Source organism: Cornus florida, unplaced genomic scaffold (assembly GCF_030987335.1).
Source record: "Cornus florida cultivar Cherokee Brave unplaced genomic scaffold, ASM3098733v1 CherokeeBrave_3.0.0_Hap2_Chr02, whole genome shotgun sequence".
Lineage (NCBI taxonomy): Eukaryota > Viridiplantae > Streptophyta > Magnoliopsida > Cornales > Cornaceae > Cornus > Cornus florida.
In genome coordinates this window covers 93,963,649-93,981,869 of record NW_026775572.1, presented here as the reverse complement: position 1 = coordinate 93,981,869, position 18,221 = coordinate 93,963,649, and the positions used below count along the sequence as shown (strand labels likewise).

Sequence of the window (18,221 nt, the reverse complement as noted above, 5' to 3'; positions counted from 1 at the left end):
AGCAACATGTTTTGTGGATTCATAGATGTAAAGAGACATTAAGCCGTATAATTTACTGGCATTTTAATTAGAATGGACCACTAGCATGTTCCCCTTTGCTACTTCTCAGTTTTGCAATTACAGTCTTGAACAACAAGGATATATAAAGTAGGATATTAGTATCATGGGCAAATTACATTTAGGACCCGCATGGTTTACATATTGTGCACTTAAATAGAAGTATGGACAATATTACAATAAGGTCCAAATTGACTAATTGATTTTTGAATATGAAAGTAAATTTACATATATGACCTTAAGGCACTTAACCATTATTTAAAAAAAAAATTTGGACAGAAGTTGATGAGGTAACTTACGTTTTTATCTCTCTTCGTATGCAACTCAATTTGGCGGTAAACAATAGAGCAGTTTGGAAGATGAATGCTTGTTGACACAAGTACTTGAGAACTTATATGATGAATATTTATGACTTTTTTTATTTTTTTGAAAGATAATATTTATGACTTGTTAATTTGTATATGTTGGTGAATTAGTAAAGATAATATAATATATTCTACCACACTTCAAAAAATATCTAAAAATACCTTTGAATTATTTTCTATTCTTTTCTTGCTTGGTCTGATTTGGTTGTTTTCAAGAAACAACCAAATATATTGATAGAATATATTTTTTTGAACTGTGATAGAATATATTATATTATCCTTACTAATTCACCAACATGTACAAATTAACAAGTCATAAATATTATCTTTTTTTAAATAAAAAAAAAAAAGAAAAAAAAAGTCATAAATATTCATCATATAAATTCTCAAGTACCAGTGCCAACAAACATTCATGTTCCAAATTGCTCTATTGTTTACCGCCAAATTGAGTTGCATACGATGAGGGGTAAAAACATAAGTTATCTCATCAACTTCCTTTCAGATTTTTCTTTTAAATAATGGTCAAGTGTCTTAAGGCGTAAAAACGTAAGTTATCTCATCAACTTTCTTCCAGATTTTTCTTTTAAATAATGGTTGAGTACTTTAAGGTCATATATATAAATTTACTTTCATATTCAATTTGTACCTTATTGTAATATTGTTCATACTTCTATTTTAGTGCACAATATGTAAATCCCGTGGCTCCTAGATGTAATTTGTCCTAGTATCAAATATTGAGTAGGGATATATTTAAAATTTTAACAAAAGTTATAGATAATTTTGTATATATATATAAAGTTGGGGGCTGCCCCCACCATCAATGCGGAGCATTTAAATTTTCAGAGAAAAAAAAAAAAAAAAAATTGAAGATTGGTGGACTATAATATTATATAAAAGGTCAAATTAAATGTAATATTTTTATAATTATCTTTCTAACATTTTTAAAATCTTTCAACTTGAAGTTTTATATATTTAAAGTTTAAAGAATAACTTAATAATTTAAAAAGACGACAATTCTTCCAACTCGTTCTCTTAAATATGGGGGAGAAAGTATTTGACAGACCTAACAAAATGCCAGATATCGAAAAGCCAACAAAACCTCGGTGGTGGTGATATCAGAATTTTTTTAAATATTACATAATTCACCGTGTATACAACTCCTCATCAGAATTTTTTAAATATTACATAATTCACCATTAGATATATCATCATATGTGCAACTCCCCATTCCAAAAAAATTTGTCAAACTCTATTAATAATACAATAATAAGTTGAGATCGGCTACAAATTTCATGTTTTTATTTTGTTCTATTTAAAATTATAGTGTCAGTTAATTTAATCCAACCGCTATTTTTCTTCCTTTGGTCCTCCTCTTTTTTCTCCAAGGATAAGTATTTTTTTTCAGCACAAAAAAAGTTCAACGCAATATTTAGTGGTAGAAAATAAATTGATAAATGAGATCCATTAATAATATTGTAATTTTTGTATCGTACCTCTCCACGGAGGGAATCCATGTTCCTTCTCCAATCATATCACTTTTCCTAGTCCCAATCGTACATGTTTGAAAAGTCTTGGATAATCAATTTTGGTCATAATGACCAAGTCCAACTTTTGCTTACATTGAACCACGTAACCAATTACAATTCAACAACCCAAACCAATAGTCTATATAAAAACAACTACACATTAGATACTTGTTGAAGGGTGTCATCATCAAGACCAAAGAGTACGTTTCTCTACTAGTTTGATTCGAAGCTGCAAAAAAAAAAAAATCACATACATGGCAATGAAAATTCCAGAGGTGAGTTTGGGGTCTTGTGGAGTGAGCATGCCCGTGATAGGAATGGGCACATCCTCATACCCTCCTGTTGATCCTGAAACCACGAAAGCTGCAGTTATCGAAGCCATTAAGGCCGGCTATCGCCACTTCGACACTGCCTTCACTTACGGCTCCGAGAAGCCTTTGGGCGAAGCAGTAGCTGAAGCTCTGCGTCTTGGTCTCGTCAAGTCTCGCGACGAGCTCTTCATCACAACCAAGCTCTTTAGCACCTTTGCTGAACGTGACCTCGTCGTCCCCAACATCAAAATGAGCCTCCAGTAAGTCCTCTAAACACACACAGTACATATATCTGTATAAATTGAATGTATCCACTTGGATTTTCATATAACAAAATTACTCCTGCAAACTGGATGGATCTAGAAATTCATATGAGGGCGGAATTTATATAGAAGGGTTTTTTCATAATTTTAGTGGGAGTAACTTAAAAAATTTATAAATATAAATATAAAAAAGTTTAAATTTAAGGGTGTAAAGTGTAAGAACAAAAAATTTCAGTGAGAACAGATGTCTCCATTGAGCCTACAATGCATCCGTGCCTGCTTACAAAGTGGAGTGCAAGAGGGTTTTTTTTTTTTTTTTTAAATAAAAAATAAAAAATAAAAACAAAAACTGTGGAGTGTGATGTTATTCGAATGGGAGTGAAGTGTATCATTTTCTTCTGCCTGCGGCTGGGTGGGGGTAGAAAGGGAATTTTGAATGTTATCCATGGAGGGAGCTGAGAATTGTAGACCTGATAAAAACAAACATGAGGTTTTAGACAGGATAAATACTTAAAAGTTTTGGATTTTATTTCATTTTTTAACATTTGGGTGAATTTTTGACCTCATGTAATGTGCTAGTACATACTAAATACTTGATACTAACAAAACATTGATATAATTTTAGTTAATTTATAAACTTTGCAAATTAAATTTTAATGTAAGTAAAATAATGTATGCATCTATCTATAATTTTAAATCTTGTAAATTAAAATTGTTATGGCTTGAGGGCATTTTCAGCATACCATTGCGGGGTATATCAGACATTCAAATTACTTAATTTTGTAATTAAATTACACATTAGGGTCATATTGGTATTTCACTTTGAATATTTTAACGCCTTTAACGGCCCCTTGACAGTAAAGGGAAATTTTTTATTTTTGCCAAAAAGACAAAGAGAGGCCGTCCACATTTTTGTCCAAAAAAGTAAGGAATTTATGATTTTTGCCAAACTGCATAGGTTGATCACATTTTGCCCAAAATTTTATCGATGGGTAAAAAGTAAAAACTGCCGAGAGGTCAGAAACAAATAATTGTAAGATTAATAGGGTAGAAACACTACAAGTCTTATCCTTTATTATTCGGACAATACCAATATTTATTTTGGCATAGCTAATTTATTTATTTATATTTCCTTATCTTATGTAGGAACCTTCAGTTGGATTATGTTGATATGTATCTGATACATTGGCCAATTAAATTGAGCCAAAACATCAAACAAACCCCAGTTCCAAAAGAATGCATACAACCTTTGGATATCAAGTCAGTGTGGGAAGGCATGGAAGAATGTCAAAAATTGGGCCTCACCAAGGGCATTGGGGTCAGTAATTTCTGTGTCTGGAGGCTTGAGGAGCTTCTCTCAATTGCCAAAATCCCTCCTGCACTCAATCAAGTGAGTCACATCTCAAAAGCTTGTTCAAATTTTCACGAAAAATGATATAAATGTATATCACGATTTTGTATTGATAAACGTGAGAAATATTAAAAATATAATAGAGAGTTCATTCTTATCTTTTACTGACAAATAGTCATTCTATCACAACAAAAGCCGAATAACTTTATTTAGTGGAATCACAGCAAAACCCTGTTCGATCAGGGTATTGTATCGATTAATGTGACAAATACTTAAAAGATGAGAGAGAGTTTATTTTTATCTTTTACTGACAAAAAGTCACTCTATTTATTGAAATTGCAACAAAATTCAAGTAACTCTATTTGTTGAAGTCGCAACAAAATCCGATCGATTTTCATATCATTAGTCATTTCACATAGTGTATATGTGTGCACATTAAGTAATTGGTACATATATTTATGATGGGTTATTGGCTATATATGAATAGCTGGAGATGAACCCAGTTTGGCATCAAAAGCAAATCAGGGAGTTCTGTATCGCAAAGGGTATCCATGTCACTGCATACTCACCTTTGGGTGCAAATGGGACCAAGTGGGGAGACAACAGAGTTGTTGAGTGCAATGTCATAGAGGAGATCGCCAAGGCTAGAGGGAAGACCACTGCTCAGGTTTGTATAACTTTCTTAATTTGTTTCCTACCACATTGTATATACTATATAACATGAGCAATGTTGTATATAGTTCAAAATGTTTCTTTGATTAAATGAAAAAAAAAAAAAATGCATAGAAATAGATAACATAAGAAAGAAAAGAGATTTGGTCTGAGATAGCGAAATTATTAGATCGCCTTGTGCTCCCAGTTAATCACAAACTGTTACAGAGTATCTGGAACCGTGGGAGGAGAAAAACTTTATTGTGTGTGCAACGGGTGCACCTAACCGTTCATAGAAGGCGTGTGTAATAAACGCATGGACATATGCATTACACAAATGGTTCGGATATGTCCGTTACAAGCCCAATAAAGTATTTCTCCTGTGAGAGCTGTGTTTTTACCTAAAAGGGCAAAATGAAAAGTGACATTTTCATCAAGTTGTTTCAAAATCCATCTTTTATCATACCAATTTTTACTTTTACTTATTATAATGAATGTGTCATTACCATTATTAACAGAGATGCTTACACATTAGTTCATTCCTTGACATAATATTCAACTAGCTCACTCATAGGGTCATAGCTACAAATAGCTGCAACTAGAAGTCATGAATAAAACCAGAAGAACAAACAAAAAATAAAACATGTCCCAAGTGCCTTGGTACCTCCCCACTTGTATAACTTTTACACATATTTCTTGGAGGACTCCCATAGAAAATTACATATGTTGTCTTGAAATACAACTTGTGTGTGTGTGAACATGCAATGAAGCAACTGATCATTGCTTATACCTTGCAGGTTTCTTTGAGATGGGTGTATGAACAGGGGGTGAGTTTGGTAACAAAGAGCTTCAACAAGGAGAGGATGAGGCAAAACCTTGAAATTTTCGACTGGTCGTTAACCGAGGAAGAGTTGGAGAAGATCTCTCAGCTTCCTCAGATCAAAGGCTTTCACTTTGCCTCCATTTTTGGACCCCATGAGTTGTTGCTGGAGATTGATGCTGAGATATAAGCCTCTCATTCTTAGATCCTACTTTTCTTCCTATACACATGAGCCAACTCTTAAATATTGTATATTGTTTCAATATGTTGAAAAATTAGAATCATCTATTTTTGCTATAAAAATGAATACCCTCTTCTATCATATTCACACAATTCCCCTCTCTGCAACTGATTTCTCTTGGAGCAAGACTAATCCCTACGGTCGTCATACAAAGCCACCCCCAATCCCCATCATGGGTAAATCCATTTTGCAAGAGTCTCGTACCAATTATTTCATCTTCCCTTTACACATACCACACCGATTGACTAGTACCAAATGGGCAATAGCCCAGCTGGTACAAGCCCATCTCTCCAAAGGGAAGGTTCAAGCCTCAGTGGGACTAGTCAAAGCCTAAATCTGCGAAGTTGAAGGACTGAAGCAGGCCAGTCCATTATTAGGCTCGGATCTGCCCTTTCTGGGCGGGTTGTGGACCTCAGACCAAATGAAGAGTGCTAACCCTAACTGCAAGCACATTTTTGTCACCTTTAGATGGTTCGCCTAAGCCAGGTACCAACCATTTCCTCATTCATCTTAACACATACAACAACAATTGATTGTTGTCTCCCCTTCAGCCGGTTATAGATGGCCAAAATCTTCCCAGACACTGCCATCCACCCAAAGAAAGGCCACTGATGGCAGTCCTCCAACAGGAATACAATGCTAAAATTAACCCTACACAATTGGCAGAACCATTTTCATTTGGCCTTCAAAAACAAAATCCAATACAATGGCCACAAAGGCCCCTCACTACACATTTGAATTTGTGCCATTCTCAAGATGAACTATTGGCATGGAACCGTCACGCACGTTCTTCATGATCCCTCTCTGGTCATTCTTTCCCCCCCTCAAGTTCAAGTTAAAGCATGTCTAGCATTCACCATGTTAAATGGTACACACCACTTCCAATTTCAAACACACTTTGCATACCACCTACTCAGAATTCATATAGTCACACTCAACTCCATATCCAACAATGTAACATATAATTCATGAACGATACAATAATAGTATAACAAGTTTCATGTCCCCAACCCCCTCAAACAACTAGCAACCATAACATTTAAACCAGTAGCAACAATCATAGAATGAAATTGATATTATCTATTCATTACATCTCCACAAAAGGAAAAGAAAAAAAAAATTATCATTCTCTGCAAAAAAAAAAAAAAAAAAAAGAGCCGGGCAAAGGAAAAGTGCCAGTTAAATTCACAAAGTCTGTCTTTCAAACCAGATATGGCATACCCTCATATTAGAACTAATGGTTAGATAAACGATATAACTTAGAAGCTAAAAACATACAAACTTTCATCACTCCGTCATCAAGAAATGGAAATTCATATTGTAAATATAAGAAACTTCTGTGTTTTTGTGTGTGTGGAAAGGTTAAGTAGAAGGGTTCTCAACTCAATTTTCGTCGATCAAGGTCAAGTAGAAGGGTTCCTGACAATTTTCCTGGATCAATCAAATGTGGAATAGAGATTTATCATTAATTCAGTATATCCAACAAGAGATTGCATAGTGGATAACTTAAAGGTTGTGCCTTTTAAGAAATAAGTTTTTCTCCAGTAAATGAAGCTATATGTGACAATACAAGCTTCTTCTTGATCTAAATCCATAAGGCATAACCTTTAAGGAGGTTCAAAGCAGATCGCAATTCATATAGTCATAATTAAAGTTGAATTATTCTTCGGGGTCCATGTTTTCAATATAGAGTGGCTATAGTTCAATCGGTTATTCGTTCACCCGCTTGCTGCTTTTCAAGGAAAAAGAGAAACTTCCTTCGCCTCCCCTATTCCCAGACTAAGTTAGAAGAGAAGAAAATGACTTGTTAATTAGAATATGTAATTAGGGCATAGTTACGTCAAGGAAGAGAAGAGTGCGGCAAGGTGAACCACTTCTTTCTTCGTGGGTTTCCGGTAGGTCTGCTCCTTTACTTTAGGAAATGCTACAAGCCATTCTAGGGCTTCGATGGCATAACTATTATAGATCTGAGTCATACTCAACTCCATATCCAACAATGTAACATAATTCATGTACAATACAATACTAGTGTAACAAGTTTCATGTCCCCAACCCCCTTCAAACAAACTAAGAACCATAACATTTAGACCATTAGCAACAATCATAGAATGAAATTGCTATTATCTATTCATTGCATCTCCACATAAGGAAAAGAAAAGAAAAAATCTCATTCTCTGCAAAATAAAAAAATAATAATAATAATAATTTCAGAAGGAACAGAGTAATTTGACAATAAGAAAGGTTAAATAGAAGATTAAAAACCCAAACAGATGTGCAGATCATGTAGGAAAGTGAAAGCTTTTTTTCCTCCAGCATTTATGTGTTTGTAGAAATGTGTGAGCATATCATGTTTGCTCGGCCCTCTAAAATAATGCACGGAAGAAGTTAGAAAATTGTTCTTCTTTTTCTGGAAAAAGGGAGGACTTACTGCATTAAGACTAGTGACAAAATTTGCCAACTATAATTCACAAGAGTTCATTATGAGAGTGAAGATATGTTTAACTGTACAAGCTTTCCTCCCCCATAAAAATTCTCTCAGATTACAGATAGCACCCAAAATAAATTAAATAAACCTTGTAGTACAAGCAGCATAAAAAATCTTGAAAGACCCAATTTCCAGAAGGCATGTTTAGAACTTTGATTCTTTGGCTTTTGTAGTTTGGAGTACTCATAAAACTATCCTAACAATAAAATTGGTAGACCCATAGATGTCACGAACAAAAATAAGGGAAGAATATTCAGAAAAAGAACTAGTCGACTAGTCACACTTAATAGACCCATAGATCTGACGAACAAAGAGCAAAGCAGCATGGAAACCCACAGTCCCAAGCATGAGAAAGATGCCATAGCAGATGCAAGCCATGTAACCAAAGAAGAAGGAGATTTGCAAGAAACCATACATATGTGATACGGCATAGAAATAGTAGAACGAGTAGGCATAGATAAACAAGCCAGTTGATCCACCACAAAGAAAAGATCTGCATAAAATCAGACATTTAGATCAGTCTACACAATCTGGCACATCAAAACTCTCAAAGACGTTCATGTACAGTTTGTCCAACTTTAACAACAGGAAACACCCCTAAGAATCAAGTAATTAGAACATGTTACACTTAATATGGATAAAGAAACATCTCGGAACCTAGTTTGATGATATAATCACATCCCAAATCTAAACGGAGTTAACAAGTTTAACCATAAGAAAGTTAGCCTAATAAACAATCAAATATTTATGATGCACTAACAAGCTACTTAAAGGGGGTTCCTTGTGTTACGAAAATATTTTATGCATTGGCATATTCTCATCAAAACTATGATCAGTATGTCATTGTATTGTTTGAGTCACACAGAGCACTTTAGCAAAGACAAGGCAAACATGACATGTCAAGTATATCTGAGTATTGTAGAATCAAGAAAGAGATTTCAACAAAAAGACAAGGAGAGTATTGACAAATGTTTCAAGAGTATCTCAAGTTAAGTCAGAGATTACAACTATGACAAGACAGAGATGTTCTACATAGACAAATCAGACACAATGAGCAAAAAGGTGAAATCAACATATTCAATCAATTGAATAGGTTCCAAGTAATGACCTTAGGATTGATTATGGGCTGAGTGAGGAATCATTTTAAAGTTTTTCTAGACATGCATATAATGTTCCTAGAATCAAGTTTTAAGTTTTCTGTTCTAATTCATGAGAGAGAGAGAGAGAGAAAGAGTATTCTGTATCAATATATTGTGTATTACCCTTAAGCCAAATGAGGCTTATATAAAGGAAAAGAGTTATAACCTAATTACACAATGTTTCTTAATTACACAATAATCCTAACTACTATGGGTAATTACATAATGACCCAACATAAATATATATATATACATAAACATTCTAACACTCTCCCTCAAGCTGGAGAATATATATCAAATAACCCCAGCTTGGAAGAGATATTCCTTAACCAGTTATGACCCAGTGCTTTGGTTAACATATCAGCTAGTTGATCTTCAGACTTCACAAATGGAGTAAAAATGCTCCCACTTAATATTTTTTCTCGAATGAAGTGACAATCAACCTCAATATGCTTGATCCTCTCATGAAACATAGGATTTGATGCAATGTGAACAGCTACTTGATTATCACAGAACAATGGAGTAGAAGCTTCAACTGTCAACGCAAGTTCTTTTAGAAAATGTTGTATCCATGTCAACTCACTAGCGGTATGGGCCATTGCCCTGTACTCAGCTTCAGCACAAGATCGAGCTACCACCGTTTGTTTTTTACTTTTCCATGTAACAAGATTTCCTCCTATAAATGTATAGTAGCCTGTAATAGATCTCCTATCTGAAGGAGAACCAGCCCAGTCAGCATCTGTAAAACTTTCCACCCTGAGATGACCATTTGATTTGTATAGTAACCCAAAACCTGGAGCTTGCTTGAGATTTCGAATAATCCGAAGAATAGCAATCCAATGTGGCATTCTAGGAGCTCCCATAAACTGACTTACAACACTAACTGCATATGAAATATCAGGTCGAGTGATAGTGAGATAAATTAATTTCCCAACAAGGCGACGAAATCTACCCGGGTCATTAAATAGATCACCCTCATCAGACACAAGTTTTGTATTTGAATCCATAGAAGCATCAACCGGACGACCACCTAACATACCTGTTTCTTCTAGCAAGTCCAACACATATTTTCATTGAGATAAACTTATACCCTCCTTGGATCTAGCAACTTCAATACCCAAGAAGTACCTAAGTTTACCCAAGTCTTTAATGTGGAATCGATTTTGCAGAAACAATTTCAACTTAGCAATGCCTTCAGAATCATCACCTGTGATCACAATCATCTACATACACCACAAGAAAAATGAAGCCAACGTTAGGGCGCAGGTGAAATACTGAATGATCGGTCTGACATCTGTTAAGACCAAATTCTAATGCCGCCTCAGAGAATTTTCCAAACCAAGCCCGTGGAGATTGTTTCAATCCATACAGGGCCTTTTTAAGGAGACAAACAGTGTGACGATACTCCCCCTGAGCAACAAACCCAGGTGGTTGCTCCATATAAACTTCTTCAACCAAGTCACCATGTAAGAAGGCATTTTTGACATCCAATTGAAATAACAACCAGTTACAATTGGCAGCAATGGAAATAAGAACTCGAATAGAAGAAATCTTAGCAACAAGGGAAAAAGTGTCATCATAATCAACACCATAAGTCTGAGTGTACCCCTTTGCCACTAGACGAGCCTTCAACCACTCAATAGACCCATCGTGAAGGTATTTAACTGTGTAGACCCACTTACAACCAACTGTTTTAGAGCCCAGAGGTAAGGGAACAAGATCCCATGTTCGATTACGGTAAAGGGCATCCATTTCATCTATCATGGCTTGTCGCCAACCCGAATAAGAGAGAGTATCCAGCAAAGTCTTGGGAACAAAAGTAGCAGACACTTTGGATAAAAAACAAGATAAAGAGGATGAAATATGACGGTAGGAAACAAAGTTAGAAATGGGATGTGCAGTAACACACAACCGAATACCTTTACGGAGAGCAATAGGCAAATCATTACGTAAAGGCGTCGGATATGAAGACTCTGAAGGAGATGGAGGGAGCGAAGTAGGCAGTCGAGGTCATCGAGTATAAACCTGTAATGGGACACTAGAGTGAGGAGGTGCGAAAGCAGGAAATAGAGAGGGAACCGTTGGGATAGGTGGCTCAGAAGTAATATCGAGAGGAGTAGTAGAATCAGAAAAATATAAGAGAGACTCAGAAAATGAGACATCAGCACTAGTGAAATAGCGTTGAAAATGAGGATTGTAACAACGATAGCCCTTTTGAGGGCGAGAGTACCCAAGAAGAACACACTTAGTGGCACAAGGGTCGAGTTTATCAAGACTGGGTCCAAGGTTATGGACATAACACACACATCCACAAAAGTCACAAAATAACAAAATCCATTAATAGAAATATGTTTTATTGGTCCCTATACATCTGAATGAACTAACTGAAAAGGACTAGCAACACTATTAGCTCTCGGTTTGAAAGATACACGACAATGCTTACTAAGCTGACATGTTTCACAAGACATGGACTTAATACGACTAAGACCAGGGACTTGACGCTGCAAAACTGATAATGATGGGTGGCCGAGACGACAGTGCAACTGGAAAGACGACAAAGATGATTGAAGAGCCGTGGGAGATGGTGCAAGATCGAAGTAATACAAGCCACCTACTTCATGTCCTGTACCAATCCTCTTTTTCGTCTTGAGATCCTGAAAAAGACAACATGTGGGATAAAATGTAACGGAGCAGTTAAGAGATTTAGTAAGTTTACTAATGGACAACAAATTAAAAGGGAATTGAGGAACATATAACACAGAGGAAAGGGACATAGAAGAGGTAAGATGAATAGTTCCCAAACCCAAAACTTTAGTTGATGATCCATTAGCAAGAGTAACAGTTTGAGAGGAAGGAACAGACTGAAAATCAGATAAGAGATGAGAACTACCAGTCGTGATCGGATGCTCCAGAGTCAAGAATCCAAGGACTCTGACTAGAGGACAAAAGACATACAGGGGCACTACCTGATTGGGCAAAGGACCCCATGGAAGATGAGGTGGAAGGCCGTTGTTGAGACAGAAACTGAGCATACTCTTCACAGGGAATCGTGAGCATAGTAGTCTCAACAGCCACATGTGGAGCAGTGGGTGTGGCAAGAAGTCACTTGATGTGCATAGGAAGAAGGTGGTGGTTTCCCATGAAGATCCCAACAGTAATTGACAGTGTGATTAGTAAGACCGTAGTGAGTGCAAAGTTTTGAGTCTCTGCCTCTGCAACGACCACGACCACGAGTAAAACGACCACCACCGCCACGAGAAGACTGAAAGCCACCTTGGTTCACAACTAGGGCAGAACGTTCACTACAAGGAGGAGCAGTGACACCACTCGAAGCACCCCCTGAAACACCACTAGATAAAGTAGCACGCTAGAGTCTGGATAACATATCAGGAAGAGAGGGAAGTGCAGGGCTACCCAAAATCTGTGCTCGAACAGGTTTATACTCTTGTGACAATCCTGTGAGAACCCGAACAACATTAAAATCCTCACGTTGTTGTTACATGCTTTTCACATCAGAGGTGATGGGTTGATACAAGTTCATTTCTTCACAAAGTCCCATTGCCCGTGAGAGGTATTCTTCTAAACTGTGAGTCCCTTACTGGAGGTCAAAAAATTGTCTACACACCTCATAAATTCTGGTTATATTACCAGTACCTGAGTCTAATTGTTGGAGTCGGGTCCATATCTCCTTGGCAGCGTCCAGATATAACAAGTTGGAGCTAATATGGGGTTCAATACAATTCAGCATTAAGGAGATGATCTGAAATCAGCATCACTGGCTTTGGGTTTATCCTTGACCAAATGAGTGCCAAAGCCTTTGGCTTTCAGGAAAATGGCTACTGACTTGGCCCATAAAATGTAATTTTTGCCATTAAGCTTGACTGAAGTCATGGGAGGATTGAAGGAGGTAGAAGATAACAGGTCTGAACTGGCAGCCATAGAGAAGATAAAAAAAACGAACCTGAAAAAAAAAATTGCAGAATCTGTATCCGAGCCGGATCTGTAGTCTAGCCGAATCTACAGTCGGGGCGGATCTGTAGTCGGGTCGGATCTGGCAACCGGATCGAACCTGGGCGAACTGGTCTGGATCAAAACCAGGTCTCTGCTATCCTGGTTTTAGTAAACCAGGATTGGAATAGCATAACCACGTAGCCAAACATGGCTGTTCTTCTTCACAACCCCTTTTCCTATTCCACGCGTGTGAAAGATAAGTAAATTAGTCTCCCAACCAATCGCTGAAATTTTCCCACATCATCTAATGGGTCTCCATCTATATCATTAAGCTTATGGTTCTGCTCAATGGGAATATCAATCGGTCTAGCTCTAAGCTTGCCTGTTTCAGCCAACAAATCTAACACATACTTCCGTTGAGAAATGAACACCCCTTTCTTCGATCTACAAAACTTGATGCCAAGAAAGTATCTCAATGATCCGAGATCTTTAACCTCAAACTCTATCCCTAAGAATGACTTCATTCAACGAATCTCTTCTGGATCATTTCCAGTGATAACAATATCATCAACATATACAATAAGGGTAGTGGTGCAGCCCTGGTGCTTCTTGATGAAGAGAGTATGATCTGCCTGACTTTGTGTGTACCCTACTCTTTTCACAGCGGTGCTGAACCTCTCAAACCAAGCACGTGGCGACTGCTTTACCCCATACAAAGCGTTATTTATCTTGCACACTAAATTATGACCATTAGCAAGCTTAAACCTTGGTGGCATAGTCATATACACCTCTTCCTCCAAGTCACCATAAAGAAAAGCATTCTTTACATCCAGCTGATGTAAGGGCCAATTCAAAGTAGCTGCCAAAGAAAGAAGAACACGTATAGAGTTCATCTTGGCAACTGGAACAAATGTTTGCTGATAATCAATTCCATAGGTCTAAGTGAAGCCCTTTGCAACTAACCAAGCTTTATATCTCTCAATTGTTCCGTCTGCATGGTACTTTATTGTGTAGACCCATTTGCAGCCTACTGGTTTCTTACCCCTAGGTAATGGAACAGTATCCCAAGTACCATTCTTCTCAAGGGCTTTCATTTCTTCAAGCATAGCTTTCTTCCATGAAGTTTGACTAAGAGCATCTGAAACACTAGAAGGAACATATACAGAGGAGATACACGAAGTGAAAGCACAATATATTGGAGATAAGGCATCATAGGATACAAACTGAGATATAGAATGCTTTGTACAACTACGAACACCCTTACGATAGGCAATAGGGACATCAAGATCAACAGGAATGCTATTGGGAAAAGAATAAGGAATATCGATGTCAACTAAGGAATCACTTGGATCGAGGGAGACTTCTTAGTCCTTGGGTGAGTCAATAACTTGTTTTGCCCTCCTAGTGTAGACAATTGGCTGCTTTCCCTACTGCAAATCATTAGTGTTAGGAGGACTAGACATAGGCACCTCAGTAAGAAGCTCCCCCTAAATAGGAACAGGCAAAGGAAGGGGGCATTCCCTCTAAATGGACAACAGATTCTCTACCTGTATAGTAGTCTCCCCCTGTAGAGAATCCCGAGCGGTGAAAAAAAAAGGAACAGACTCAAAGAATGTAACATCAATGGAGGCAAAGCGAAGACGAGTGGTAGGGTTATAACACCGATGCCCTTTTTGAGTAGCGAAGTATCCAAGAAAGACACATCGGATTGCCTTAGGGTCCATTTTGTCCTTGCAACAATGAATGTGAACATAACAAACACAACCAAACACTTTCGGAGGGACAGTAAACAAGGCAGTGTCATGGTGTAAGACAGAGAAGGGGGCTTGATAACCAAGAACCATAGAAGTCATGCGATTAATAAGGTATGTAGCTGTTAAGGTTGCATCAGCCCAATAACTTTTAGGCACTCCCATCCCAATTAGAAGAGAACGGATTACCTCCGTAATATGACGGTGCTTTCTTTTAGCTACACCGTTCTGTTGTGGTGTATCGACACAAGAGGTTTGATGGACAATCCCGTTATCAGCAAAAAAGGAGGTAAGACCACCATACATAAACTCTCCTCCATAATCAAATCGAAGGATTTTGAGGGGACAACCAAACTGAGTACATACCATCCTATGAAAGGTTTTATAAATGAAATGAACTTCATCTTTGGTTTTCATAAGACAAAGCCAAGTATATCGACTAAAGTCATCAACAAATATAACAAAGTAACGAAAACCAAGTAATGAAGTAGTAAATTCAGGACCCCACACATCATATTGAACAAGCTGCAAAAGAGCTGTATTTTTATTAATACTAGTAGGATAAGAAACACGACATTGTTTGGCAAAACCACATGTTTCACAATTTAACTCAAAAGATTTAATAGAAGCAAATTGGGGAAGCACATGCTTCAAAACAGGAAGAGGTAAATGACCTAGTCTATTATGCCATCGCATTAACATATCTTTATTGACATTACTATTCCTAACATTAGATTGATTTACAACACAATAAGTTAGCCTTGCGTTCAGCAAATACAAGCCATTGTCCTCACTTCCACTTCCAATCGTCTTCCCCCGTGTCCAAGTCCTAAAACACACAGTGAGATGGAAAAAAGGTTACCCTACAATTCAAGCCTTTTGTAATGTGACTGACAGAAAGGAGGTTATTGGGAAACTTTGGGACATAAAGAAAAAAGGATAAGGTAAGATTAGGAGAGGCAGAAACAATGCCCTTCCCCGCAATGGAGGTGAAGGTGCCATCAGCCACTCTAACCTTATCCTTACCAGAACATAAACTATACGAAGAAAAATCAGATGCCATACCAGTCATGTGATCAGTGGCTCCTGAATCAATGATCCAGGGTGGTCCACCAGATAATGTGGAAACCTGATGTGCCGAATGAGAGGTACCTGTCTGAGCGAAGTTAGAGGTGGAAACAGCGGAATGTTTGGTAGTAGATGTCGGAGAGCATCAAGTTTAGCCCCTGACAAAGAACTCGGTGGCCCTGAGGAGGCATGACTAGTAGAAGCAGTCTCATGCTCTGCAGTATGTGCCGTAGAGAACCCCCTAAATGGACCAGGCCTTGGCCTAGCATTCGCATTAGCAAGAGCTGGAGTAGGGCGACCGTGTAGATTCCAGCATGTTTCCCTAGTGTGGCGCGTACACCCACAGTGATCACACCTCAACTTGCTTTTGTCATCCTGTTTCTCACCTTTTGGAGGATTGGGCTTGTTCCATTGTTGTGTGGAAAGAGTAGACCTCTCAAACAATAGTACTTCTAGATCAGGCTTAGTGTATGCAGGTTGAGACATAGCCTTCATTCTACTCTCCTCATCCTGGATATATGAAAACACATCTCTAACAGAAGTAAGGGCTGGATACCTGCCTAACACTTGTACCCTGGCATGCTTGTATCTCGGATGCAAACCACCCAAGAACTCATAGATTCGATTCCTTTCTACTATAGCATGAAATGCTTTAACATCAGCTGCACACACAGGTATGCGGTCTTGGTAGTGATCTAACTCTTCCCATTTACCACGTAGAGTGTGGTTATATGTAGCAAGAGCTTGGTCTTCCTGCTTGAATCTTGAAATTTGTTTTTAGAGTTCATACAGTTTTGCAAAATTACCAACTGAGGAATACGACTCTTCAACAGCCGTCCAAAGCTCTTTAGCTATTTTCACAAACAGAAACCCTTTGCTGATCTGTGGTTGCATGGACTGCAACAACCACGTCATAACTAGTGCATTATTTGCACTCCACTCTTTGAATGCAAGATCTCTTTTAGAGGGATACGTGACAGTCTCTTCGATATGGTCGATCATCCTATGACCAGTGATAAGCATACGAGCAGATTGAGCCCACTCCATATAGTTCGTCTCATCCAGCCTAACAGTCGTAATACAAAGGCCTGGATGGTGATCACTACTATCTCCCAATACTGGAGTCAGACTAGGAGAAGACCCAGCTTCTTTTGAAGTCACCTCTAGGCAGACATTTTATCAAACAATTTCTGGGTATACAATCCTCAGAAACAAAAACAACAACAAAATACGTAGAGAACCACCTCTCTAATACACAAACTTCAACTAAAAAGATTACCGTCTTCAGAGATGCATAAAAAAGCGACCACACAGTCACCACACAAACCTTAGAAAGCAAGAAAGTATAGAACGTACGAGAATCACGAACGACGAAGAAAAAGCTGTTGTTGCAGAACCCCGCGAACACAAAAAAAACACCGATCGAGACTGCAATCTCTAAAAAAACAAAAAAAAAACACCAATCGAGTTGGATCTGCGGTACGTGTGGATGTGATTAACACTACTTCTTTGCAAACAAATCCCATCTTGGAATCTCTTCAAAACCCTTCACACCCACTAGGGTTTACACAAACTTGCACTAGGGTTTCAACTACAAATCTAGAGCTTTACAAACCATGCTATGATACTATGTTGACTTTAAGATAAAATCAAATCAAAAGTAAGTGATAAGAAGAAGAAGAAGAAAAAGAGAAGAAAGCGAATGAGAGAAAAAGAGAAAGAGTTGGGGAAAGAGAGAAAGAATGAAAGAATACATTCATCCTTCTACCACATTCTATTTATAATAACAAGTTTCAAAAATTAAACATAAGCCCCAACATTATATAAGTAATAACAAATAAGCCCCTAACAACAAATATATCTTTCACACTGTGAATTTTGATCTAACTAGACTAGGGCTCTATTTGTTTTGGTGTAAAAAATTTACGGGGTAAAGCATTTTCCATGTAAAATGTTATTTTATTTTATTTTTTTTCATTGCATTTTCCTGTGTTTGGCATAGAGTGGATATTTCTTTGTTTTTTAGTTGGACATTTCATCTAATAGTGGATAGACAATTATGAAACAATCTGTTTCTAAGGCTTGAAAATTTACAGAACAAGCAGTATTAGATCACTCAGATCACAAAAATCATCAATCACTGGTTCTTAATTTTGATAGACAAAAGATATCCACTTGTATTATTTGACTCCCATGGTCAAAAATAAAATAGTTCCTAAAAAAGTATCTATTTCTATAAGTT

At 37.4% G+C, this 18,221-nt stretch overlaps 2 protein-coding genes across 4 annotated transcripts in view; one reads left to right on the top strand and one right to left on the bottom strand.

Moving 5' to 3' along the window:
- The first annotated feature begins 2,108 nt into the window (after positions 1-2,108).
- LOC132295481 (D-galacturonate reductase-like) lies at positions 2,109-5,666 on the top strand. Its single transcript, XM_059793769.1, has 4 exons — positions 2,109-2,519; positions 3,669-3,912; positions 4,361-4,540; positions 5,322-5,666. The coding sequence occupies exons 1-4, from the start codon at positions 2,203-2,205 to the stop codon at positions 5,532-5,534; spliced, it is 954 nt and encodes a 317-aa protein (XP_059649752.1). The 5' UTR covers positions 2,109-2,202; the 3' UTR covers positions 5,535-5,666.
- Positions 5,667-7,810: 2,144 nt separating this feature from the next.
- The window catches only part of LOC132295480 (transmembrane 9 superfamily member 2-like), a 33,617-nt gene continuing 23,206 nt past the window's right edge, over positions 7,811-18,221 (bottom strand). For all 3 annotated transcript variants that reach the window (XM_059793768.1, XM_059793766.1, XM_059793767.1), the window contains exon 8: positions 7,811-8,563. In XM_059793768.1, the coding sequence (XP_059649751.1) occupies positions 8,344-8,563 (220 nt within the window). In that variant the 3' untranslated portion in view covers positions 7,811-8,343. The remainder of the gene's footprint in view (positions 8,564-18,221) is intronic.